At 45.8% G+C, this 20,236-nt stretch overlaps 1 protein-coding gene across 7 annotated transcripts in view; it reads left to right on the top strand.

Annotated features, from left to right (window-relative positions):
• LOC109549527 (uncharacterized) overlaps positions 1–20,236 on the top strand; it is a 129,090-nt gene that overhangs the window by 10,685 nt on the left and 98,169 nt on the right. For all 7 annotated transcript variants that reach the window (XM_073805744.1, XM_073805743.1, XM_073805745.1 and 4 more), the window contains exon 2: positions 19,722–19,850. In XM_073805744.1, the coding sequence (XP_073661845.1) occupies positions 19,722–19,850 (129 nt within the window). The remainder of the gene's footprint in view (positions 1–19,721; positions 19,851–20,236) is intronic.

The following is a 20,236-nucleotide window of genomic DNA, read 5'->3' on the forward strand; positions in this document are numbered from 1 at the left end:
GGCCCTGGCTTCGGACTCCCTGCCTCCAAACTGCGCTAATAACATCTGCTGTTTAAGCCCCCAGCCTGGGGAATTTTGTTACAGCAGCCTGGGCTGCCTAAGACAGTACGTTTCCAGAAAACGTTTTTCTGAAACATGGTCTTTCCCAGACTCCTGTCTCCCAGTGGAGCCATCAGCTGACAGCAGGGCCATGGGGAGACCGTCTAAGGGGGAGTGGCAGCGTTCGTGTCACCTGAGTGCAGGTGCTGCTGGGAGGGGGCAGAGAAGCTTCCTTTTTGTGAGATGCACTGAATGAAGCTTTCAGAGTAGAGCACGCGGTACTGCCGTGGGGTCGTTTGTATGTGGTGTTTATGGGACTGAGATTCCAATGCAAGTACCAGAGATACAGCTTTTGAAGAGATGGTTCTGGGTTTTGCTTGTTTTGAGATCCTTTAGGATAATTCAAAAGATCTACAGAAAAAGCCTATGATTTACGTGTTCACACTGAAACTCTTGGATTCTGATTTTTTCTTTGAAAATTTTCTTAAAAATGTAAACTTTTCTAAGTTATTCCCCACTTCTGCCTCTTTTCTTGAATTGCTTTTCTCTGTACAAAAAACTTGTCAGGAATTGTAGTGCTTGAATGGTTATTTCTCTAGAAAAATTGACTCACTCCATTCATTTCCATTTTTCCCATTTCTTTTTTGCACTCCTTGTTTTCCTGTTATATATTTGGCTCTTACTATAGTTTTTCCTATCTTTAATTTTTTTTAAAGTTTGATCACCATTGAGTATACACAAGAATAAGTTAGAAACATAAAAAATATTTTTTTTCCACGAAGTAAATTTTCCTGCAATATAAGGAATTATATTGTCTTTCGGAGCCTGTTATAGGGGAACGTGATGAGCAGATCATAAGAATGAGTGAGGACTTTTCCCCCCTTCCTCTGCCGTGGACACTAATCAGTTTACCTGTGATTATCTGCTATGTGTAGAGGATGATGTCCTGGCCCATAAAACTTATTTCAGAGTTTGAAGCACGTGTTGATCTAGGAGCACAGACAGACGTTTCCAGGAGGTATCTGAGAAGACCTTACAATCCCATAAGAGCAGACCTTATAAAACGTGTAACAGTTTATAATGTACATGTTGGCCAGGTGTTGTTTTTAAGTTACCTCAAGTCCTTTTTGGAAGTAGGGGTGTCTATTAATAAGTCACCCAAGACACGAAGGATCGTGGCCAGTGTTTTCAGAATCGGCATGGTACTGCCACCGGACAGAGGGTGTGAGGGTCAGAGTCAGGGTCACGGCATCCTGGGCCCTCTTTCAGGTTGGCATCGGAGCTGAAAGCCCAGCTCTGCCACACGAGGTGGTCCCTATGCCAGCGGATGCCCTGCTTGACCAAGAGCAAGAAGAACTTCTCAAGGAAAGCATTGTGAATACCTTGATGCTCCAAACAAGCCGCTGATGGACAGAGCAGAGATGCGAGTGGCCCTCCACGTGATGTGGAACCCACAGGGTGGCCTCATCGGCCCCTTGGCTACTTCACTGGCTGCCACCAGCAGCCATGCTTGATTTTTTAAGGCAGCAAAAGAGGCTTTACCCAGACTCTTTGAATTTAGCCAGCCTCTGCAGGAAAGTTTTTTTTTCCCCCCGATCTGTAATTCTAATGGCTGACTGCATCTGAATACTTATGTTGGATTTCACCGTGTATGTTTACACATACCAAATATTGAGATGAAGGTAGTGAATTCTGGTTGATGTGTGTTAGTAGTTTGCTAACAAGTAGTTTGTTACTACGTACCACAAAGTGAGTGGCTTAAAGGGAAACTTGTTTCTTAGCTCTGGAGGCTAGAAATCCAAGATCACGGTGTCAGTAGGGCTGTTGTCCCTCTGGGGAAGGATGCGTCAGGACTTCAGTATATGAATTTTGGGGGACACAGTTCAGTACATAAGAGTGTGATCGGCATGAAGATACTCAGTTTATGGAGGGGTAGACCCAGTAGGGTCTTGGGAGATGGTTGGATGCAACCTGATTATTTTGTACGTGAGATCAGTGGGCAGTGAAGATCGTATTATTTTAAAAATTGTATCAGGTAAAGGGTCCTTCAAATGCTGCAAAATAATTAAAGCTCCTTTGTTTGCCCATGTGCCTCTCCAGCCCCAGTGGTCCTTCTCTTCTTTCTCTGACTCTGCCCATCCTCCTGGCTCCAGCCCACCTCCATCACTACCAGGAAACTTTCCCTAGCTGTTCTCACCAGCAGACGGCCCGACTCTGTACCACCAGCCTTTAGTAACTTGGTTCCTTCTGTCTCCTGACTTTTATTCACTGAAATTTGCAATGTACACACCATCTTATGTTTTAATCACGCCATGCGTTTATTAGTCTCCTGGCATTTGTTGATGGAAAGATTCCTGGTTCTGTTATTAAAAGGAAGTCTGATACATAGGCATGTAAAATTTTTCTGAAATACAAGGTGGGTTGTTTTGTTTTGTTTTGGTTTGGTTTTTGACCATGCCACGCAGCAGGCGGGATCTTACTTCCCAGACCAGAGATTGAACCTGGGCCCCCTGCAGTGGAAGTGTGGAGTCCTAACCACTAGATTGCCAGAGAAGTCCCCTGAAATACAGGTTTTAATCACCTGGATTTTGAAGAGTGGATATGTGGGGCTGGGCTGTGGAGTGGGTGGTAATGGGTGACCCAGGTAATGAGCACCTGGCTGGCCTTTCTTTACCTAAATGTGAAACTCGCTGACATTCTGCACCTTGATGACGTTAAGTCTTTTGTTGGGACTGTAGGTGCAGTCATACCTTTGACAACTTTAGAAAGCTCCCAGGGACACAAGACTCTGATGGTCTCATCTGTATAACAAAGCTATGGGCTCCTTGAAGGCGGGAACCTTCTCTCTCCTGCTTCATGCCAACTTCCTGCTGGGGCAGGGCCATACTTGTTGACCTGTCACACCAGCTAGGGAAGCCAGAGGTTGACTTCATGTAAATAAGGTCAACAGAGGAAAATGTGTTATCTTACTGCACTAGACTCGGCAAATATTTTGAGAGTAAACATATACTTACCATGATTATCCTACAAGGTTTACCATTTTGAGTACTATATGAAATATACTTTTAAACATTATAAAAAATCATAGCCACATATTAATCTTTCTGAAAAGTTAAAAGTAAATTTTGTTATTTCTCTACAATGAATGAAAACTTGAACTTTTTGGTGAAAACTTGAACTTTTTTTTAATTAAATGAGACCCAGGAGTATGCAATACACAGTTAGTGACAGGCCTCACATAGGAAGACAAAATATGTTAAATATCTTAATGGGAAAATCAATGTTTAAATATATTACTTCCTCCCACTATGACTTAGAATGGCCTAGACATTATGCATTACGTGGAGTGTGCAGAAATGTCTTGACAATTAATTCACTTAATACCTACATGTATTATCTTGTATTCTTGCAGTTAATTGAATGAACACATTCAGACAACATTATTCATGAAACTCAAGGCCATAGTATGATTAAACAATGCTGTGTTCATAATTCCTGCTAAATATGAGATACATTTGGATTTTTGTGGTGGTATCACGCAGAATCAAAAATTTACTGTCATCCTTTCTGTGAGCTTTTGAAGTCATCATGAGGCAAGCCTGCCACCTGCTGGTCAAGGCTTGTTACTTCAGTCTACATTTCAAATAACCTGGGTATTACAGCCAAAGAATGTAATGTGGGACTTCCCTGGTGACGCAGTGGTTAAGAATCCGCCTGCCAATGCAGGACACACGGGTTCGAGCCCTGGTCTGGGAAGATCCCACATGCCACGGAGCAACTAAGCCCGTGCGCCACAGCTACTGAGCCTGTGCTCTAGAGCCCGCGAGCCGCAACTACTGAGCCCACGTGCCACAACTACTGAAGCCCGTGCGCCTAGAGCCCGTGCTCCGCAACAAGAGAAGCCACTGCAATGAGAAGCTCGCACACCGCAATGAAGACCCAACGCAGCCAAAAGTAAATAAATAAATATAATTTAAGAAAAAAAAAGAATGTGCTACAGTTTGAAGCAGTCCTACATATGGACATCTGAGATTTCCCAGGCTGTCATGAATTATTGAAGCTTGAACATCCTAACCATTGTCATTCCCACAAGCCTTTCATGTTTATTCTTCCCTTCTGATGACCGTTGATGATAAATCTAGGGCCGTATATTTCTGGGCATTTGATAGAGAGTCCAAGTTCCAATCAGGCTTCTTTCTCCTGAGCAGTTGTGTGCCAAGTCGGCCCGTAAATGCAGCCAGCCCTCCTGCAGTCTCACTCGTCTGCCTCTGCTTTCCTGACCACATTGCACACACACACTGGTGCACCCGCCATGTCCCCGTGGCGGACCCCAGCTGGGCTTCCCCCACTCCTCTGTCTGGCCCTGAGCCCAGCCCAGGGTCATTCATCCCCCAGGTGTCCCAGAACCTCAGCTTCCTCATCTGTGAAGTAGGGCTGATGACTCCTTTGGGTTGCCTTGAGCATTAAGTCAGGTAATTGTGGGAAAGCACTTGGCCTCCTGACTGTAAGACTCTGCTGTGCGTGTCCATCGTCTGCAGTTCAAAGACTCGCCAAGATACAGCCCTGTGACTTTTCTCCTCATCTGTGTCATCCAACCTGGCTTTTAGTCCTCATTTTCTTCCCTGTTGTACTTTGAAGACCCGCTTCGTGGGCAGGCAGACTGCAATCCCGGGGACTGGATGTTTAGGGCATCACCATGAACAGCGTAGAAACCGCCTTGAGGCTGGAGAGAAACGTCGGTGGGTCCTGCCAGCATCTGAAGCTTCTCCATGTTGATTCGTCTGCACTCATTAAACCTGACTTTGTATTTGCTAGAAAGGGGGGTAATTGTCATGACTCAGGAAAGAGAGCAAGGGAGATAATTAGTGCAATAAGTGTTAATTAAGTGATAACCATACACAGTGACCGGGGGAGGTGCTGGGAGCACGAGGTCAGGACAGGACCCTGTCCAGAGCCCTGCGAGAAAGTCCCCTGACTGTGTCAACCCCAGTAATAAGGTCCCTTCCGCGGCTGTTTTATGTGTTGTGTTACAGTTGGATTTCCCCAGGTTTTTTACCTTTTTAGGTCTTCTGAGCTTCAAGTGCCTGAAATTTCTGCTTTGCCTGCTTCTCAGTGGAGCTGACGGGTGTGGGTGTGGCTGGCACTGTGCTCATCCTGGCTAAACGTGGCCACAGTGTAGAGTAAGCATTCGGCAACCCCGTTCATCTCCTTAAATGTGGCGTTTAGCGCGTTCTTGCTGCATGGAAAGGGTTCCATAAACGTCTGTTTGAATTACTGAAAAGAATCTTCAAGTTGTCAGGGGCCTCATTAATTTCACAGTGCCCCATCACTGAAGTTAGGGAACAGTAGACGGATGTGCGTCGTCTGGTCTTGTTGGGAATCAGGAGAAGGTGGGCACCGCCTGGGGACTGTTAACTTTGCAACAGTTGAACTGTTACGTACTGGACCGTCTCATGTACCATTGAATTTGACCTACACTTTCTATGGCTCAGACCTGAGCCCCCCGGACTCAGTCAGCCTCAGGCCAGTGCGGGCTGCTTGTGGTTGAAGCATTTAGAGGGGAATGTTGATCACTGTATTTTCACTTATCATAGACCGATTTGCATGGTCATTTTTAGCTCCCCAGTAGAGAGGTGCAGGGGACGGGACCTCACCTGGAGCCTCCTGACAAGGGCACACTGCCTGCTCACATTTTCCTACACGTCGCCAGGTGTTTACAGTGAACACAGCGGTGTGGGGTCTTCCCCTCCCACTCTGTCCCAAGCCCCCTCCAATCAGCTTTTCACGCCGCCTCTACACCACGAAGCTGCTTTCGTCCAGGTCACCGGTGACCCTGCTCCGCATGACGCATGGGTCGGTCCTCGGCGCCACCTGACCTCAGCAGCACTGGGCACGGCGGGTGTTCTCTCCTGACCTTTGCCCTTTGTCCTCTGGCTTCCAGAGCGCACACTGGCCTGGTTCTTCGCTTCCTTCCTCCTCCTGGTCTGACTTGGCCGCCCCCTTGCTGCAGCTGTCTGTGTCGGCTTCCCCAGGCTCAGTTCCTAACTCTCCTCTCTATCTGGTAGTCATTCAAGTTCAAGGTGGTTTAGATGCTGCCATTTGCTGACGGCTCCCACTGTAAGCAGCTCTTTGTAGGAAACCACCCTCAGCAGGAAGCCCCTTTCCTTGTCACTTTAGCAGAGCTGTATTGTGACTTTTCACCAGGCACCCCATGCTCTACTCATGTCCGGCCCAAGCACCCTTTCAGGTCTTCTCATCACACGATACTTTGCCTAAAGTTGTCCGTTCTTTCTGTAGATCAAAGATGTAGAAATGAAGAATCAGTAATTAATTGGTGGCCAGATCTCTTCCCTAGCATCCCCTCCAGTAATCTCCTGAATGAACTGTGTGACCGAACTTGTGATCGAGAGAACATCTAGAGGAAGATGACGAGGATTCCACGAGCCTGCACACAGTGGGGGACGGCGATGACCCTGAACCCCCATCTCAGTGATTAACTGAGATTACTCCCGTCCTTCCCTTTAAAACTCCATGGTGAGCAGAATCTCAGAGGTGGTTTTGGGGAGACATGGAGTCCACCATCTCCCCACGTTGCCAGCATCCTGATTAAAGGAACTCTCCTTTCTAGCAACATTTCTCTCTCTCGAGTGTTGATTTTTGAGTGGTAAGCAGCCGGACCTGATTGGGTAACCCCAAGTCTCACCTCCAGCCCCAACGTCTCTCCAGACTCCAGGTGGACACTTCCAGCCACTTCATCCATGCCTCCATCTGGGTGTTCTGTCAGGAAAAGAGATGGTGCTCTCTGCGTTCTGAGTACATAGTTTGTTCAGGGGATTGGGACTTAAGACCATGGTGAGAAGGCCTCGGGGAGGGACAGTCAGCCAAGCTGTCACTCTGTTTCATCTGCAGCAAGCACACACTGGAAGCCACCAGGTGTCAGGGTCCTCCGGCCAGCTCCCTCAGGCTCCCACAGTATACTGTCCTGAAGATGATGTGAGTATTCGAGCCCTGGTCCAGGAAGATCCCACATGCCACGGAGCTACTAAGCCCGTGCGCCACAACTGCTGAGCCTGCGCTCTAGAGCCCATGAGCCACAACTACTGAGCATGCGTGCCACAACTACTGAAGCCCACGCGCCTAGAGCCCATGCTCTGCAACAAGAGAAGCCACTGCAATGAGAAGCCCATGCACCACAACGACGAGTAGCCCCGGCTCGCCACAACTAGAGAAAGCTTGCATGCAGCAGCTAAGACCCAATGCAGCCAAAAATAAATACATAATAAATAAATTAAAAAAAAAAGATGCTGTGGGTAACAGGCACCCACCAGCGTCCCAGATGTGGGCAGTTATCCCAGAGCTCACTCAGAAGCCACTGCCAACCTCCCTCTGGTACAACCACTCCCAGGGAATTGGGCCTCATGTCTGAGGCCTCTCATCGGCCGACTGATGGAGAAGGGATTCCGGGGAAGTGGTTCCCGGCCTCTGGTCAGCAGATACTTGGTGAGAGGCCACTGCAGACAGTGACGCACAGATGCCTGGCAGGCTCCCCAAAGGTGACACGTCCAAGGCTAAGCCCCAGTTCTTTCAAACTGGCTTCCTCCTTTGCTTCATCTTTGTGGTTGTCAACTCCACTCCCGGTTGCTTAGACGAAAAACTGGGGGTTTTGATTCCTCCTTCTGTCACCCCTCACATTCAATCCATTAGGAGACCTCCTTGGCTCTGTTTTTAAAAACCTGGACAGCAGCCTCTCCTAACGACCTGTCTGCCCTCTGCTGGGTCTGAGCCACCATCCTCCCGGGCCTGGGTTACTGTAGTAGCCTTTGGACAGGCCTCCCTGCCTGTTCCCCTCAATTCCACAGCCAGAGCCACCCACTCAGACTGGAGGTCCCCTCTGTCTTGTGGTCGCAATCCCACCATGGTTCTCCCACTCGCGGAGAGTGGAAGCCACCGTCTTCACCTCGGCAGCGAGGTGCTCCGGCCACCCCACCCTCCTCTCCCAGTGGGTCCCTGTTGTTTGCTCCGCTGCAGCCACATGGGTGCCCTGGCTGTCCCCTGAACCGAAGAGGCTCAAACCTGGGGTCTTGCTACCCCCTCAGACACCCGCGTGGCTAATGCCCACTTGAGTCTTTGCTCACCTTCTCACGGAGCAGGCTAGCACCTTAATTTCAGGCTGCACCATGTTCCTCGCCAGCCTCCCAACCCTCTCTGCCAGGTGACCCCCCATGGCCCTTTGTCCCATCTCACAGGCTATATGATGTGCTTGTGTGTTGTGCTTATTGTTTGTGGTAAACTTCCCATGCTAGAACGTAAGCCCCATGATAACAAGTGTCTTCATTCACTGAGGGGTCACAAACACTTATAACTGTGCCCACAAATATGGGCATTCAGAAATGCTGGTTAAACAGTGTATATATCCTTTTGTCAAGCAAAAAAAAAAAAAAACCCAAAAGCAAACAAACAAAAAACACTGGGGTCATATTGTATAAATAAACTGCTTTAGCAAAACTCTTTTGCATGGTGTCTCTTGACTATTTTCCCACGTCAATAGACATGCAACTCAAACTTTTTTTCTAACTACATTAAATGCCACCGTATAGTAATTCTCTTTAGTGTTTAATTCGTTTACTTGTTTTAATGGTAATGTCTTTTTAAAACTTGCTTTGTTGACACGTAATTCACACACCACAAACTTCCCCATTAAAAGCACGCAATCCAGTGGCAATGCGTATTTACTGGAGGCCTGCCCTCAGCCAGGCTCTGTCGCAGGCCTCGAGGACGCAGCCAGGACGAGCATGGCATAGCTCCTGTCCTCATAGATGAGGGCTTGGGAGAGAACATCAGTTAACAAGTGCACACGGAATAACTTCTTGCTGTGGGAAAAGCTACAAAGGAAAAGAGATCAGGCTCCTGGCCTGGCCGCGGGGTCTGGGCCTCCTCTCCAAGTGTGTGGGACCTGAGTCCTCAGGGTGAGTGGGGATGGGGGGGGCGCCGGGGCAGGGCGGGGGGGCACTAGAAGGAACTCGAACCCCTCAAGTTTGGGTTTTGTTTTTTTTTTTAACATCTTTATTGGAGTATAATTGCCTTGCAATGGTGTGTTAGTTTCTGCTTTATAACAAAGTGAATCAATTATACATATACATATGTTCCCATATCTCTTCCCTCTTGCGTCTCCCTCCCTCCCACCCTCCCTATACCACCCCTCTAGGTGGTCACAAAGCACCGAGCTGATCTCCCTGTGCTATGCGGCTGCTTCCCACTAGCTATCTATTTTACATTTGGTAGTGTACATATGTCCATGCCACTCTCTCACTTCGTCCCAGCTTACCCTTCCCCCTCCCCGTATCTTCAAGTCCATTCTCTAGTAGGTCTATCTCTTTATTCCCATCTTACTCCTAGGTTCTTCATGACCTTTGTTTTTCTTTCTTAGATTCCATATATATGTATTAGCATACGGTATTTGTTTTTCTCTTTCTGACATACTTCACTCTGTATGACAGACTCTAGGTCCATCTACCTCATTACAAATAACTCAATTTCATTTCTTTTTATGGCTGAGTAATATTCCATTGTATATCTGTGCCACATCTTCTTTATCCAGTCATCTGTTGATGGACACGTAGGTTGCTTCCATGTCCTGGCTATTGTAAATAGAGCTGCAATGAACATTGTGGTACATGACTCTTTTTGAATTATGGTTTTCTCAGGGTATATGCCCAGTAGTGGGATTGCTGGGTCATATGGTAGTTCTATTTTTAGTCTTTTAAGGACCCTCCATACTGTTCTCCATAGTGGCTGTATCAATTTACATTCCCACCAACAGTGCAAGAGGGTTCCCTTTTCTCCACAACCTCTCCAGCATTTATTTTTTCTAGATTTTTTGAAGATGGCCATTCTGACCGGTGTGAGATGGTATCTCATTGTAGTTTTGATTTGCATTTCTCTAATGATTAATGATGTTGAGCATTCTTTCATGTGTTTGTTGCCAATCTGTATATCTTCTTTGCAGAAATGTCTGTTTAGGTCTTCTGCCCATTTTCGGATTGGGTTGCTTGTTTCTTTGTTATTGAACTGCATGAGCTGCTTGTAAATTTTGGAGATTAATCCTTTGGCAGTTGCTTCATTTGCAAATATTTTCTCCCATTCTGAGGGCTGTCTTTTCGTCTTATTTATGGTTTCCTTTGCTGTGCAAAAGCTTAGAAGTTTCATTAGGTCCCATTTGTTTATTTTTGTTTTTATTTCCATTTCTCTAGGAGGTGGGTCAAAAAGGATCTTGCTGTGATTTATGTCATAGAGTGTTCTGCCTATGTTTTCCTGTAAGAGTTTGATAGTGTCTGGCCTTACGTTTAGGTCTTTAATCCATTTTGAGGTTTTTTTTTTCTTTTTTTTTTTTTTTTTGTGTGTGGTATGTGGGCCTCTCACTCTTGTGGCCTCTCCCGTTGTGGAGCACAGGCTCCGGACATGCAGGCTCAGCGGCCATGGCTCACAGGCCCAGCTGCTCCGCGGCATGTGGGATCCTCCCGGACCAGGCACGAACCCAGGTCCCCTGCATCAGCAGGCAGACTCTCAACCACTGCGCCACCAGGGAAGCCCTTGAGTTTATTTTTCTGTATGGTGTTAGGGAGTATTCTAATTTCATACTTTTACATGTACCTGTCCAGTTTTCCTGGCACCACTTATTGAAGAGGCTGTCATTTCTCCACTGTATATTCTTGCCTCCTTTATCAAAGATAAGGTGGCCATATGTGCGTGGGTTTATCTCTGGGCTTTCTCTCCTGTTCCATTGATCTATATTTCTGTTTTTGTGTCAGTACCATACTGTCTTGATTACTGTAGCTTTGTAGTATAGTCTGAAGTCAGGGAACCTGATTCCTCTAGCTCCATTTTTCGTTCTTAATATTGCTTTGGCTATTCGGGGTCTTCTGTGTTTTCATACAAATTGTGAAATTTTTTGTTCTAGTTCTGTGAAAAATGCCAGTGGTAGTTTGATAGGGATTGCATTGAATCTGTAGATTGCTTTGGGTAGTAGAGTCATTTTCACAATGTGGATTCTTCCAATCCAAGAACATGGTATATCTCTCCATCTATTTGTATCATCTTTAATTTCTTTCATCAGTGTCTTAGAATTTTCTGCATACAGGTCTTTTGTCTCCTTAGGTAGGTTTATTCCTAGATATTTTATTCTTTTTGTCGCAATGGTAAATGGGAGTGTTTTCTTCATTTCACTTTCAGATTTTTCATCATTAGTGTATAGGAATGCCACAGATTTCTGTGCATTAATTTTGTATCCTGCTACTTTACCAAATTCATTGATTAACTAATAGTTTTCTGGTAGCATCTTTAGGATTCTCTATATATGTCTCATGTCATCTGCAAACAGTGACAGCTTCACATCTTCTTTTCCGATTTGGATTCCTTTTATTTCTTTTTCTTCTCTGATTGCTGTGGCTAAAACTTCCAAAACTATGTTGAATAAGGGTGGTGAGCGTGGGCAACCTTGTGTTGTTCCTGATCTTAGTGGAAATGGTTTCAGTTTTTCACCACTGAGGACGATGTTGGCTGTGAGTTTGTCATATATAGCGTTTATTATGTTGAGGAAAGTTCCCTCTATGCCTACTTTCTGCAGGTTTTTTATCATAAATTGTTGCTGAATTTTGTTGAAAGCTTTCTCTGCATCTATTGAGATGATCATACGGTTTTTCTCCTTCAATTTGTTAATATGGTATATTGCGTATATTGAAGAACCTTTGCATTTGCGTATATTTGCGTATATTGAAGAACCTTTGCATTCCTGGGATAAACCCCACATGATCATGGTGTATGATCCTTTTAATGTGCTGTTGGATTCTGTTTGCTAGTATTTTGTTGAGGATTTTTGCATCTATGTTCATCAATGATATTGGCCTGTAGTTTTCTTCCTTTGTGACATTTTTGTCTGGTTTTGGTATCAGGGTGATGGTGGCCTCGTAGGATGAGTTCGGGAGTGTTCCTCCCTCTGCTATATTTTGGAAGAGTTTGAGAAGGATAAGTGTTAGCTCTTCTCTGAATGTTTGATAGAATTCGCCTGTGAAGCCATCTGGTCCTGGGCTTTTGTTTGTTGGAAGATTTTTATTCACAGTTTCAATTTCAGTGTTTGTGATTGGTCTGTTCATATTTTCTATTTCTTCCTGGTTCAGTCTCGGCAGGTTGTCCATTTCTAAGAATTTGTCCATTTCTTCCAGGTTGTCCACTTTATTGGCATAGAGTTGCTTGTAGTTGTCTCTCATGATCCTTTGTATTGCTGCAGTGTCAGTTGTTACTTCTTTTTCATTTCTAATTCTATTGATTTGAGTCTTCTCCCTTTTTTTCTTTATAAGTTTGGCTAATGGTTTAGCAACTTTGTTTATCTTCTCAAAGAACTAGCTTTTAGTTTTATTGATCTTTGCTGTTGTTTCCTTCATTTCTTTTTCATTTATTTCTGATCTGATCTTTATGATTTCTTTCCTTCTGCTAACTTTGGGGTTTTTTTGTTCTTCTTTCTCTAATTGATTTAGGTGTAAGGTTAGGTTGTTTATTTGAGACATTTCTTGTTTCTTAAGGTAGGTTTGTATAGCTATAAAGTTCCCTCTTAGAACTGCGTTTGCTGCATCCCATAGGTTTAGTGTCGTTGTGTTTTCATTGTCATTTGTTTCTACGTATTTTTTGATTTCCTCTTTGATTTCTTCAGTGATCTCTTGGTTATTAAGTAGTGTGTTGTTTAGCCTCCATGTGTTTGTATTTTTTACAGATCTTTTCCTATAATTGATATCTAGTCTCATAGCATTATGGTTGGAAAAGATACCTAATACGATTTCAATTTTCTTTAATTTACCAAGACTTGATTTGTGACCCAAGATATGATCTATCCTGGATAATGTTCCATGAGCACCTAAGAAAAATGTGTATTCTGTTGTTTTCAGATGGAATGTCCTATAAATATCAATTAAGTCCGTCTTGTTTAATGTATCATTTAAAGCTTGTGTTTCCTTATTTATTTTCATTTTGGGTGATCTGTCCATTGGTGAAAGTGGGGTGTTAAAATCCCCTACTATGAATGTGTTACTGTTGATTTCCCCTTTTATGGCTGTTAGTATTTGCCTTATGTATTGAGGTGCTCCTATGTTGGGTGCATAAATATTTACAATTGTTATATCTTCTTCTTGGATTGATCCCTTGATTGTTATGTAGTGTCCTTCTTTGTCTCTTGTAATAGTCTTTATTTTAAAGTCTATTTTGTCTGATATGAGAATTGCTAGTCCAGCTTTCTTTTGATTTCCATTTGCATGGAATATCTTTTTCCATCCCCTCACTTTCAGTCTGTATGTGTCCCTAGGTCTGAAGTGGGTCTCTTGTAGACAGCATGTATATGGGTCTTGTTTTTGTATCCATTCAGCCAATCTGTGTCTTTTGGTGGAAGCATTTAATTCATTTACATTTAAGGTAATTATCGATATGTATGTTCCTATTTCCATTTTCTTAATTGTTTTGGGTTTGTTATTGTAGGTCTTTTCCTTCTCTTGTGTTTCTTGCCTAGAGAAGTTCCTTTAGCATTTGTTGTAAAGCTGGTTTGGTGGTGCTGAACTCTCTCAGCTTTTGCTTGTCTGTAAAGGTTTTAATTTCTACATCACATCTGAATGAGATCCTTGCTGGGTAGAGTAATCTTGGTTGTAGGTTTTTCTCCTTCATCACTTTAAATATGTCCTGCCAGTCCCTTCTGGCTTGCAGAGTTTCTGCTGAAGCATTAGCCGTTAACCTTATGGGGATTCCATTGTGTGTTATTTGTTGTTTTTCCCTTGCTGATTTTAATATGTTATCTTTGTATTTAATTTTTGATAGTTTGAATGATATGTGTCTTGGCATGTTTGTCCTTGGATTTATCCTTTATGGGACTCTCTGTTCTTCCTGGACTTGATTAACTATTTCCTTTCCCATATCAGGGAGGTTTTCAACTATTATTTCTTCAAATATTTTCTCAATCCCTTTCTTTTTCTCTTCTTCTGGGACCCCTATAATTCAAATGTTGGTGCATTTAATGTTGTCCCGGAGGTCTCTGAGACTGTCCTCAGTTCTTTTCATTCCTTTTTCTTTATTCTGGTCTGCAGTAGTTATTTCCACTATTTTATCTTCCAGGTCACTTATCCGTTCTTCTGCCTCAGTTATTCTGTTATTGATTCCTTCTAGAGTATTTTTATTTTTATTTTATTTATTTATTTATTTATTTTTTGCTGTACTTGGGCCTCTCACTGTTGTGGCCTCTCCCGTTGCGGAGCACAAGCTCCGGACGCGCAGGCTCAGCGGCCATGGCTCACGGGCCCAGCCGCTCCGCGGCATGTGGGATCTTCCCAGACCAGGGCACGAACCCATGTCCCCTGCATCGGCAGGCGGACTCTCAACCACTGCACCACCAGGGAAGCCCCTAGAGTATTTTTAATTTCATTTATTGTGGTGTGCCTCATTGCTTGTTTCCTCTTTAGTTCTTCTAGGTCCTTGTTAAATGTTTCTTGCATTTTCTCTATTCTATTTCCAAGATTTTGGGTCATCTTTACTATCATTATTGTGAATTCTTTTTCAGGTAGACTGCCTATTTCCTCTTCATTTGTTAAGTCTGGTGGGTTTTTAACTTGCTCCTTCATCTGCTGTGTGTTTTTCTGTCTTTTCATTTTGCTTATCTTACTGTGTTTGGGGTTTCCTTTTCGCAGGCTGCAGGTTCGTAGTTCCCGTTGTTTTTGGTATCTGTCCCCAGTGGCTAAGGTTGGTTCAGTGGGTTGTGTAGGCTTCCTAGTGGAGGGAACTAGTGCCTGTGTTCTGGTGGATGAGGCTGGATCTTGTCTTTCTGGTGGGCAGGTCCACGTCTGGTGGTGTGTTTTGGGGTGTCTGTGGCCTTATTATGATATTAGGCAGCCTCTTTGCTAATGGGTGGTGTTGTGTTCCTGTCTTGCTAGTTGTTTGGCATAGGATGTCCAGCACTGTAGCTTGCTGGTCGTTGAGTGGAGCTGGGTCTTGGCGTTGAGATGGAGATCTCTGGAAGATTTTCGCCATTTGATATTACGTGGAGCTGGGAGGTCTCTTGTGGACCAGTGTGCTGAAGTTGGCTCTCCCACCTCAGAGACACAGCACTGACTCCTGGCTGGGCACCAAGAGCCTTTCATCCACATGGCTCAGAATAAAAGGGAGAAAAAATAAGAAAGAAAGAAACAAAGAAAGAAAGAACAAAAGAAAGAAAGAAAGAAAAGAAAGGAAGGAAGGGAGGAAGTAAGGAATGAAAGAAGGAAAGGAGGAAGGGAGAAATGAAAGAAGGAAAGAAGGAAGGAAGGAAAGAAAGAAAGAAAGGATAAAATAAAATAAAATAAAGTTATTAAAATAAAGAATAATTATGAAAAAAATTTAAAAAGTAGGAAAAAAGAAAAAAAGAATGGATGGACAGAATCCTAGGGCAAATGGTGAAAGCAAAGCTATACAGACAAAATCTCGCACAGAAGCATACACATACACACTCACAAAAAGAGGACAAGGGGAAAAAATAATATATCTTGCTCCCAAAGTCCACCTCCTCAATTTGGGATGACTCGTTGTCTGTTCAGGTATTCCACAGATGCAAGGGACATCAAGGTGATTGTGGAGCTTTAATCCACTGCTTCTGAGGCTGCTGGGAGAGATTTCCCTTTCTTTTCTTTGTTCCCACAGCTCCTGGGGTTCAGCTTTGGATTTGCCCCCACCTCAGCGTGTAGGTGTCCGGAGGGCGTCTGTTCTTTGCTCAGACAGGACGGGGTTAAGGGAGCAGCCGATTCTGGGGCTCAGGCTCACTCAGGCCGGGGAGAGGGAGGGGTACAGAGTGGGGGGCGAGCCTGCAGCGGCAGAGGCCCGCATGATGTTGCTCCAGCCTGAGGCGCGCTGTGCGTTCTCCTGGGGAAGTTGTCCCTGGATCACGGGACCCTGGCAGTGGCGGGCTGCACAGGCTCCTGGGAGGGGAGGTGTGGATAGTGGCCTGTGCTTGCACACAGACTTCTTGGTGGCTGCAGCAGCAGCCTTAGCGTCTCATGCCTGTTTCTGGAGCTCCTTTAAGCAGCGCTCTTAATCCCCTCTCCTTGCGCACCAGGAAACAAAGAGGCAAAAAAAGTCTCTTGCCTCTTCGGCAGGTCCAGACTTTTTCCCGGACTCGCTCCCCGCTAGCCATGGCCCAGTAGCCCCCTTCAGGCTGTGTTCACGCTGCCAACCCCAGTCCTCTCCCTGCGATCTGACCGAAGCCTGAGTCTCAGCTCCCAGCCCCCACCCACCCCAGCGGGGGAGCAGACAAGCCTCTCGTGCTGGTGAGTGCTGGTCGGCACCGATCCTCTGTGCGGGAATCTCTCTGCTTTGCCCTCTGCACCCCTGTTGCTGTGCTCTCCTCCGTGGCTCTGAAGCTTACCCCCTTCGCCTCCTGCAGTCTCTGCTCGCGAAGGGGCTTCCTAGTGTGTGGAAACCTTTCCTCCTTCACGGCTCCCTCCCACTGGTGCAGGTCCCGTCCCTATTCTTTTGTCTCTGTTTATTCTTTTTTCTTTTGCCCTACCCAGGTACGTGGGGGGGTTTCTTGCCTTTTGGGAAGTCTGACGTCTTCTGCCAGCATTCAGTACCTGTTCTATAGGAGCAGTTCCACGTGTAGATGTATTTCTGATGTATCTGTGGGGAGGAAGGAGGTCTCCGTGTCTTACTCTTCCGCCATCTTCTCCTCGAGCTTGAGTTTGGGGTTTTTAAGGCATGAGCCACCCATCTCCTTGCATGGCCCTGCAATAAACCTTTCTCTGTTCCAGACTCTGACATTTCAGTATTGTTTGGCCTCTCTTGTGTATGAGGCACACGGACTTGTGTTTTGGTAACAATTATAGCGAGCCAGCCAGGATGTCTGTGCCAGTGGCCAGTGGACCCCAGCCAGGGGCAGCCCCTTTCCTGAGTTCTCAGCAGCTTCTGGAGCTCATTTTGCTCCAGGGAACTGAGAGGGGCTCTCCCTGATAGAGGTCAGCCGCACCAGTGCACGAGGCTGTTGGGAGCAGAGAAACATCCGGAGCTGTGGTCCGCATTTGGTGTCGCTTGGGGTAAGTCACTCCAGCTTGTGCAGGCTGGGAATTCGCTCCACTCCATTTGGGCTGCTTCTGTTGCAGCAAGTGAGCCACTTTGGGTCCGTTCTCTTGAGAGCTGGACCACTGTGTTTGGAGGCCTCCGTCTGGAAGTGGAAGTGGAATTTTAGACTACCTTCCTCTGATTTTCTGTCTATGCGACTGTAGCTTATTTGTTGTTTGTGTTTTTGTATATGTCATTTTGGGATGAGCCACTCTGGCTTGTGCTTTTGTTTGTGGGACCGTGTTTGTTATTTGTATATTGTATGTGTGTGAATCAGTACTTGCATTGGCTTGTTGAGACGTCTTTGGTGAAAAACGGAGCTCAAGTGTGATGACACCAGGTATCCTTTCCCATTATGTTCGGTTTTGCCTGTGGCGGACCTTTGGTTGGGATTTTCCTTTTGCAATGGGTGGGAATCTCCTTTTTGGTGCTAGGGAACTGTGATCCCGAGAGACCGTTTTGCGCTGCATTTGTTTGGTATTTGATAACACCTGCTGTGATAATCGGAGCTCTATTCCATCTTATAGTGCCCCTAGCATAAAGGAAAGAAGAATTTTTTTTTTTTTTTTTTTTGCGGTACGCGGGCCTCTCACTGTTGTGGCCTCTCCCGTTGCGGAGCACAGGCTCCGTGTACGCAGGCTCTGCGGCCATGGCTCACGGGCCCAGCAGCTCCGCGGCATGTGGGGGAGGTTTACAGGAACATTGTGACCTGACCATGACCCGACCTCAACAACAACGGATCTGACACCAAGAAGCCTGCAGCAACTAGCTACGCCCCTCCCTCACCTTTCCTGTAAGGGGGCTTTGCTGAAAGCTTTCAGGGACATAAGGGTTTTTAAGGCTTGAGTCATCCGTCTCCTTGCGGTGCCCTGCAGTAAACCTTTGTCTGCTCCAAACTCCAATGTTTTGGTATTGTTTGGCCTCACTGTACATCGGGCAGTGAGGTAACAGTTTGTGTACACTTTTATACCCTGACTTTTCATCCCATATAATCATTTTACCATACTGGTGTTTAGTGGTGGCCTAAACCTTAGTTAAGTGGATGAACCATAATTGATGTAATATCTTCCTATTGTGAGACCTCTAGTCACCAAACCTCTACTCCCACCCCCAGCTTTTGGCTGTTTTAAATTACAGTTACTCTCTTTGTAGTTTTTAGTGTCTTGCATATTTCGGGTAACTCTTTACCTGTCCAGAAGTGGAATTCCTCGTGGGCAGGAGAGGGTTAAGGCAGCAGCTCTGGGTCCCTGGGACCATGCACATACCCAGGAACAGGCTGTTTCCATGTCCGCCCTTGGCTGGCTCCTCGCGACCGAGCTCTCGGGGTACATGGACTGGAGGAGTGATCTGCATGCCTGGGGGCAGATCCCTGCTGTCATGGTTTCTGCAGGTGGTTTATGCTGAACACCTGCTCTCCCTCTGCGGCAGGTGGGGCAGTCTTGCAGCCACAGCGTCACCCATCCTTGCTGAAGGAATTAAGTGAGTCCCGTGGCACTGCTGGGAGAGGACTCTCGGAAGCTTGTGTCTGGTTTCCCCTAGACTTTGCCCACGTGACTTTCCCTTTGAGATTTTGCTCTATCCTTCTGCTATAATAACCTGTAACTGTGAATGGAACAACTTCTGGTCCTCTGAGTCCTTCTAGCGACCCATGAAGCCCACGGGTGGTCTTAGAGACCCCGACATACCTGGGCTGGTGGGCATTCAGTTGCAGATAATGGAAACTACTCTGGCTAGTTTAAGCAAAAAACATTTTTATCATGTATTCCGTGGTTTCCAAATGGTTGGCATGACTGAAAATGTGGATGGAGCGTTTTCCACAGGGCTGGGGACAATTTCTAGCCCCGCATTTCCCTATTTCTGCCAGAAGAAGCAGACTCACCCAGCCGGGCAGCGGCCTGCTGTGAGGTCCTGCTGCCTTAGCTGTGCCAGGAGACGGGCACCCCATATCCTGCCTGCTCGCCTCCTGACTCAGTTCTGAACGCAGGTGTCTGGGGGACAGAGCTCACACCTGGGGCTGTGTCTGCAAGGCCATCTGGAAATGTGGCATTTCACTTTCCAGAGCTCAAAGACACAGGAAGGAGCTCAGCCTCTGAGCCAAGCCACAGCATCTGATACGCTGTGTCAAAGACTACAAACCCGTTAGTGTTTCTGGATCCTGCCAGACAGCGTTCCCAGCTTGGAAAGACGCACAAGGGCAAAGGCACCAGGCGAGGCTCCTGTCTATGGTGCTTTAACGTTTGAGAGGCAGGAAATCTCTGGCAATGAAGGTGAACCCTGAGTGATAAGGGGCAGCCTGCCCATCTCCTGTGCGTCCTGTCTCTGCCCTTCTATTTTCCTATGAAGAAGCAGATTCCCATAGACTGTCGTTAGAGGGCATGTTTCCCAGCTTGAAAGGGGGCTGTACATCAACTCCCCTATGTCGGGGACTTAACAAGAAAAACTAGGTCCTCCTGTGTATAGCCCAGGCTGAGCAGTTTGGCTCTTGTTGGAAACTACTGAATAAAATACATGGAAGGCCGGATTTACTTATACGAATTAATTTGCACTTTCCTCTCTCTTGTCCCACTTCACAGGCTCGTCAGCTCCCCCATCTCAGCTGTCCTCTGCTGCCTGCGTGTCTCCAGTCTCCCAAAGAACCACCACCGCTTGTCCTAGAAAGGGGATCCAGGCTTGGAGCCAGCCGATTGGGTTTGAGCTTTAAGGTAAGGTTTTTGTTCAAGAACTTTAGCTGCCAGAGATATAACATGGCATTCAGATGCTGGGAAAATAATAACCATGATGGAGATGTTTATATACACAAGGATGGTGGGAATGATAAAGAGGTAAACTTCCTAATTCCTCAGAGGACCACATAACTTTACAAGGACTGGGTCTTGGAATGCTGGTAAACTGTTCTACAGCAATAGAAAATGTATACAGGGTGTTTACGATACTGTCCTAATGAGATCCCATTCTTGTACATATTACATGTACATGCGTAGAAAACATCTATAAGGATGGATATGAATGTTGGGGGTGAGACACCCAGTGGCTTTTACTTTATTCCTTATACTTATTGGGTTGTTTGAAAAAAATTAAGTGAGCATAT

This window comes from Tursiops truncatus, chromosome 6 (genome assembly GCF_011762595.2).
Source record: "Tursiops truncatus isolate mTurTru1 chromosome 6, mTurTru1.mat.Y, whole genome shotgun sequence".
Classification (NCBI taxonomy): Eukaryota; Metazoa; Chordata; class Mammalia; order Artiodactyla; family Delphinidae; genus Tursiops; species Tursiops truncatus.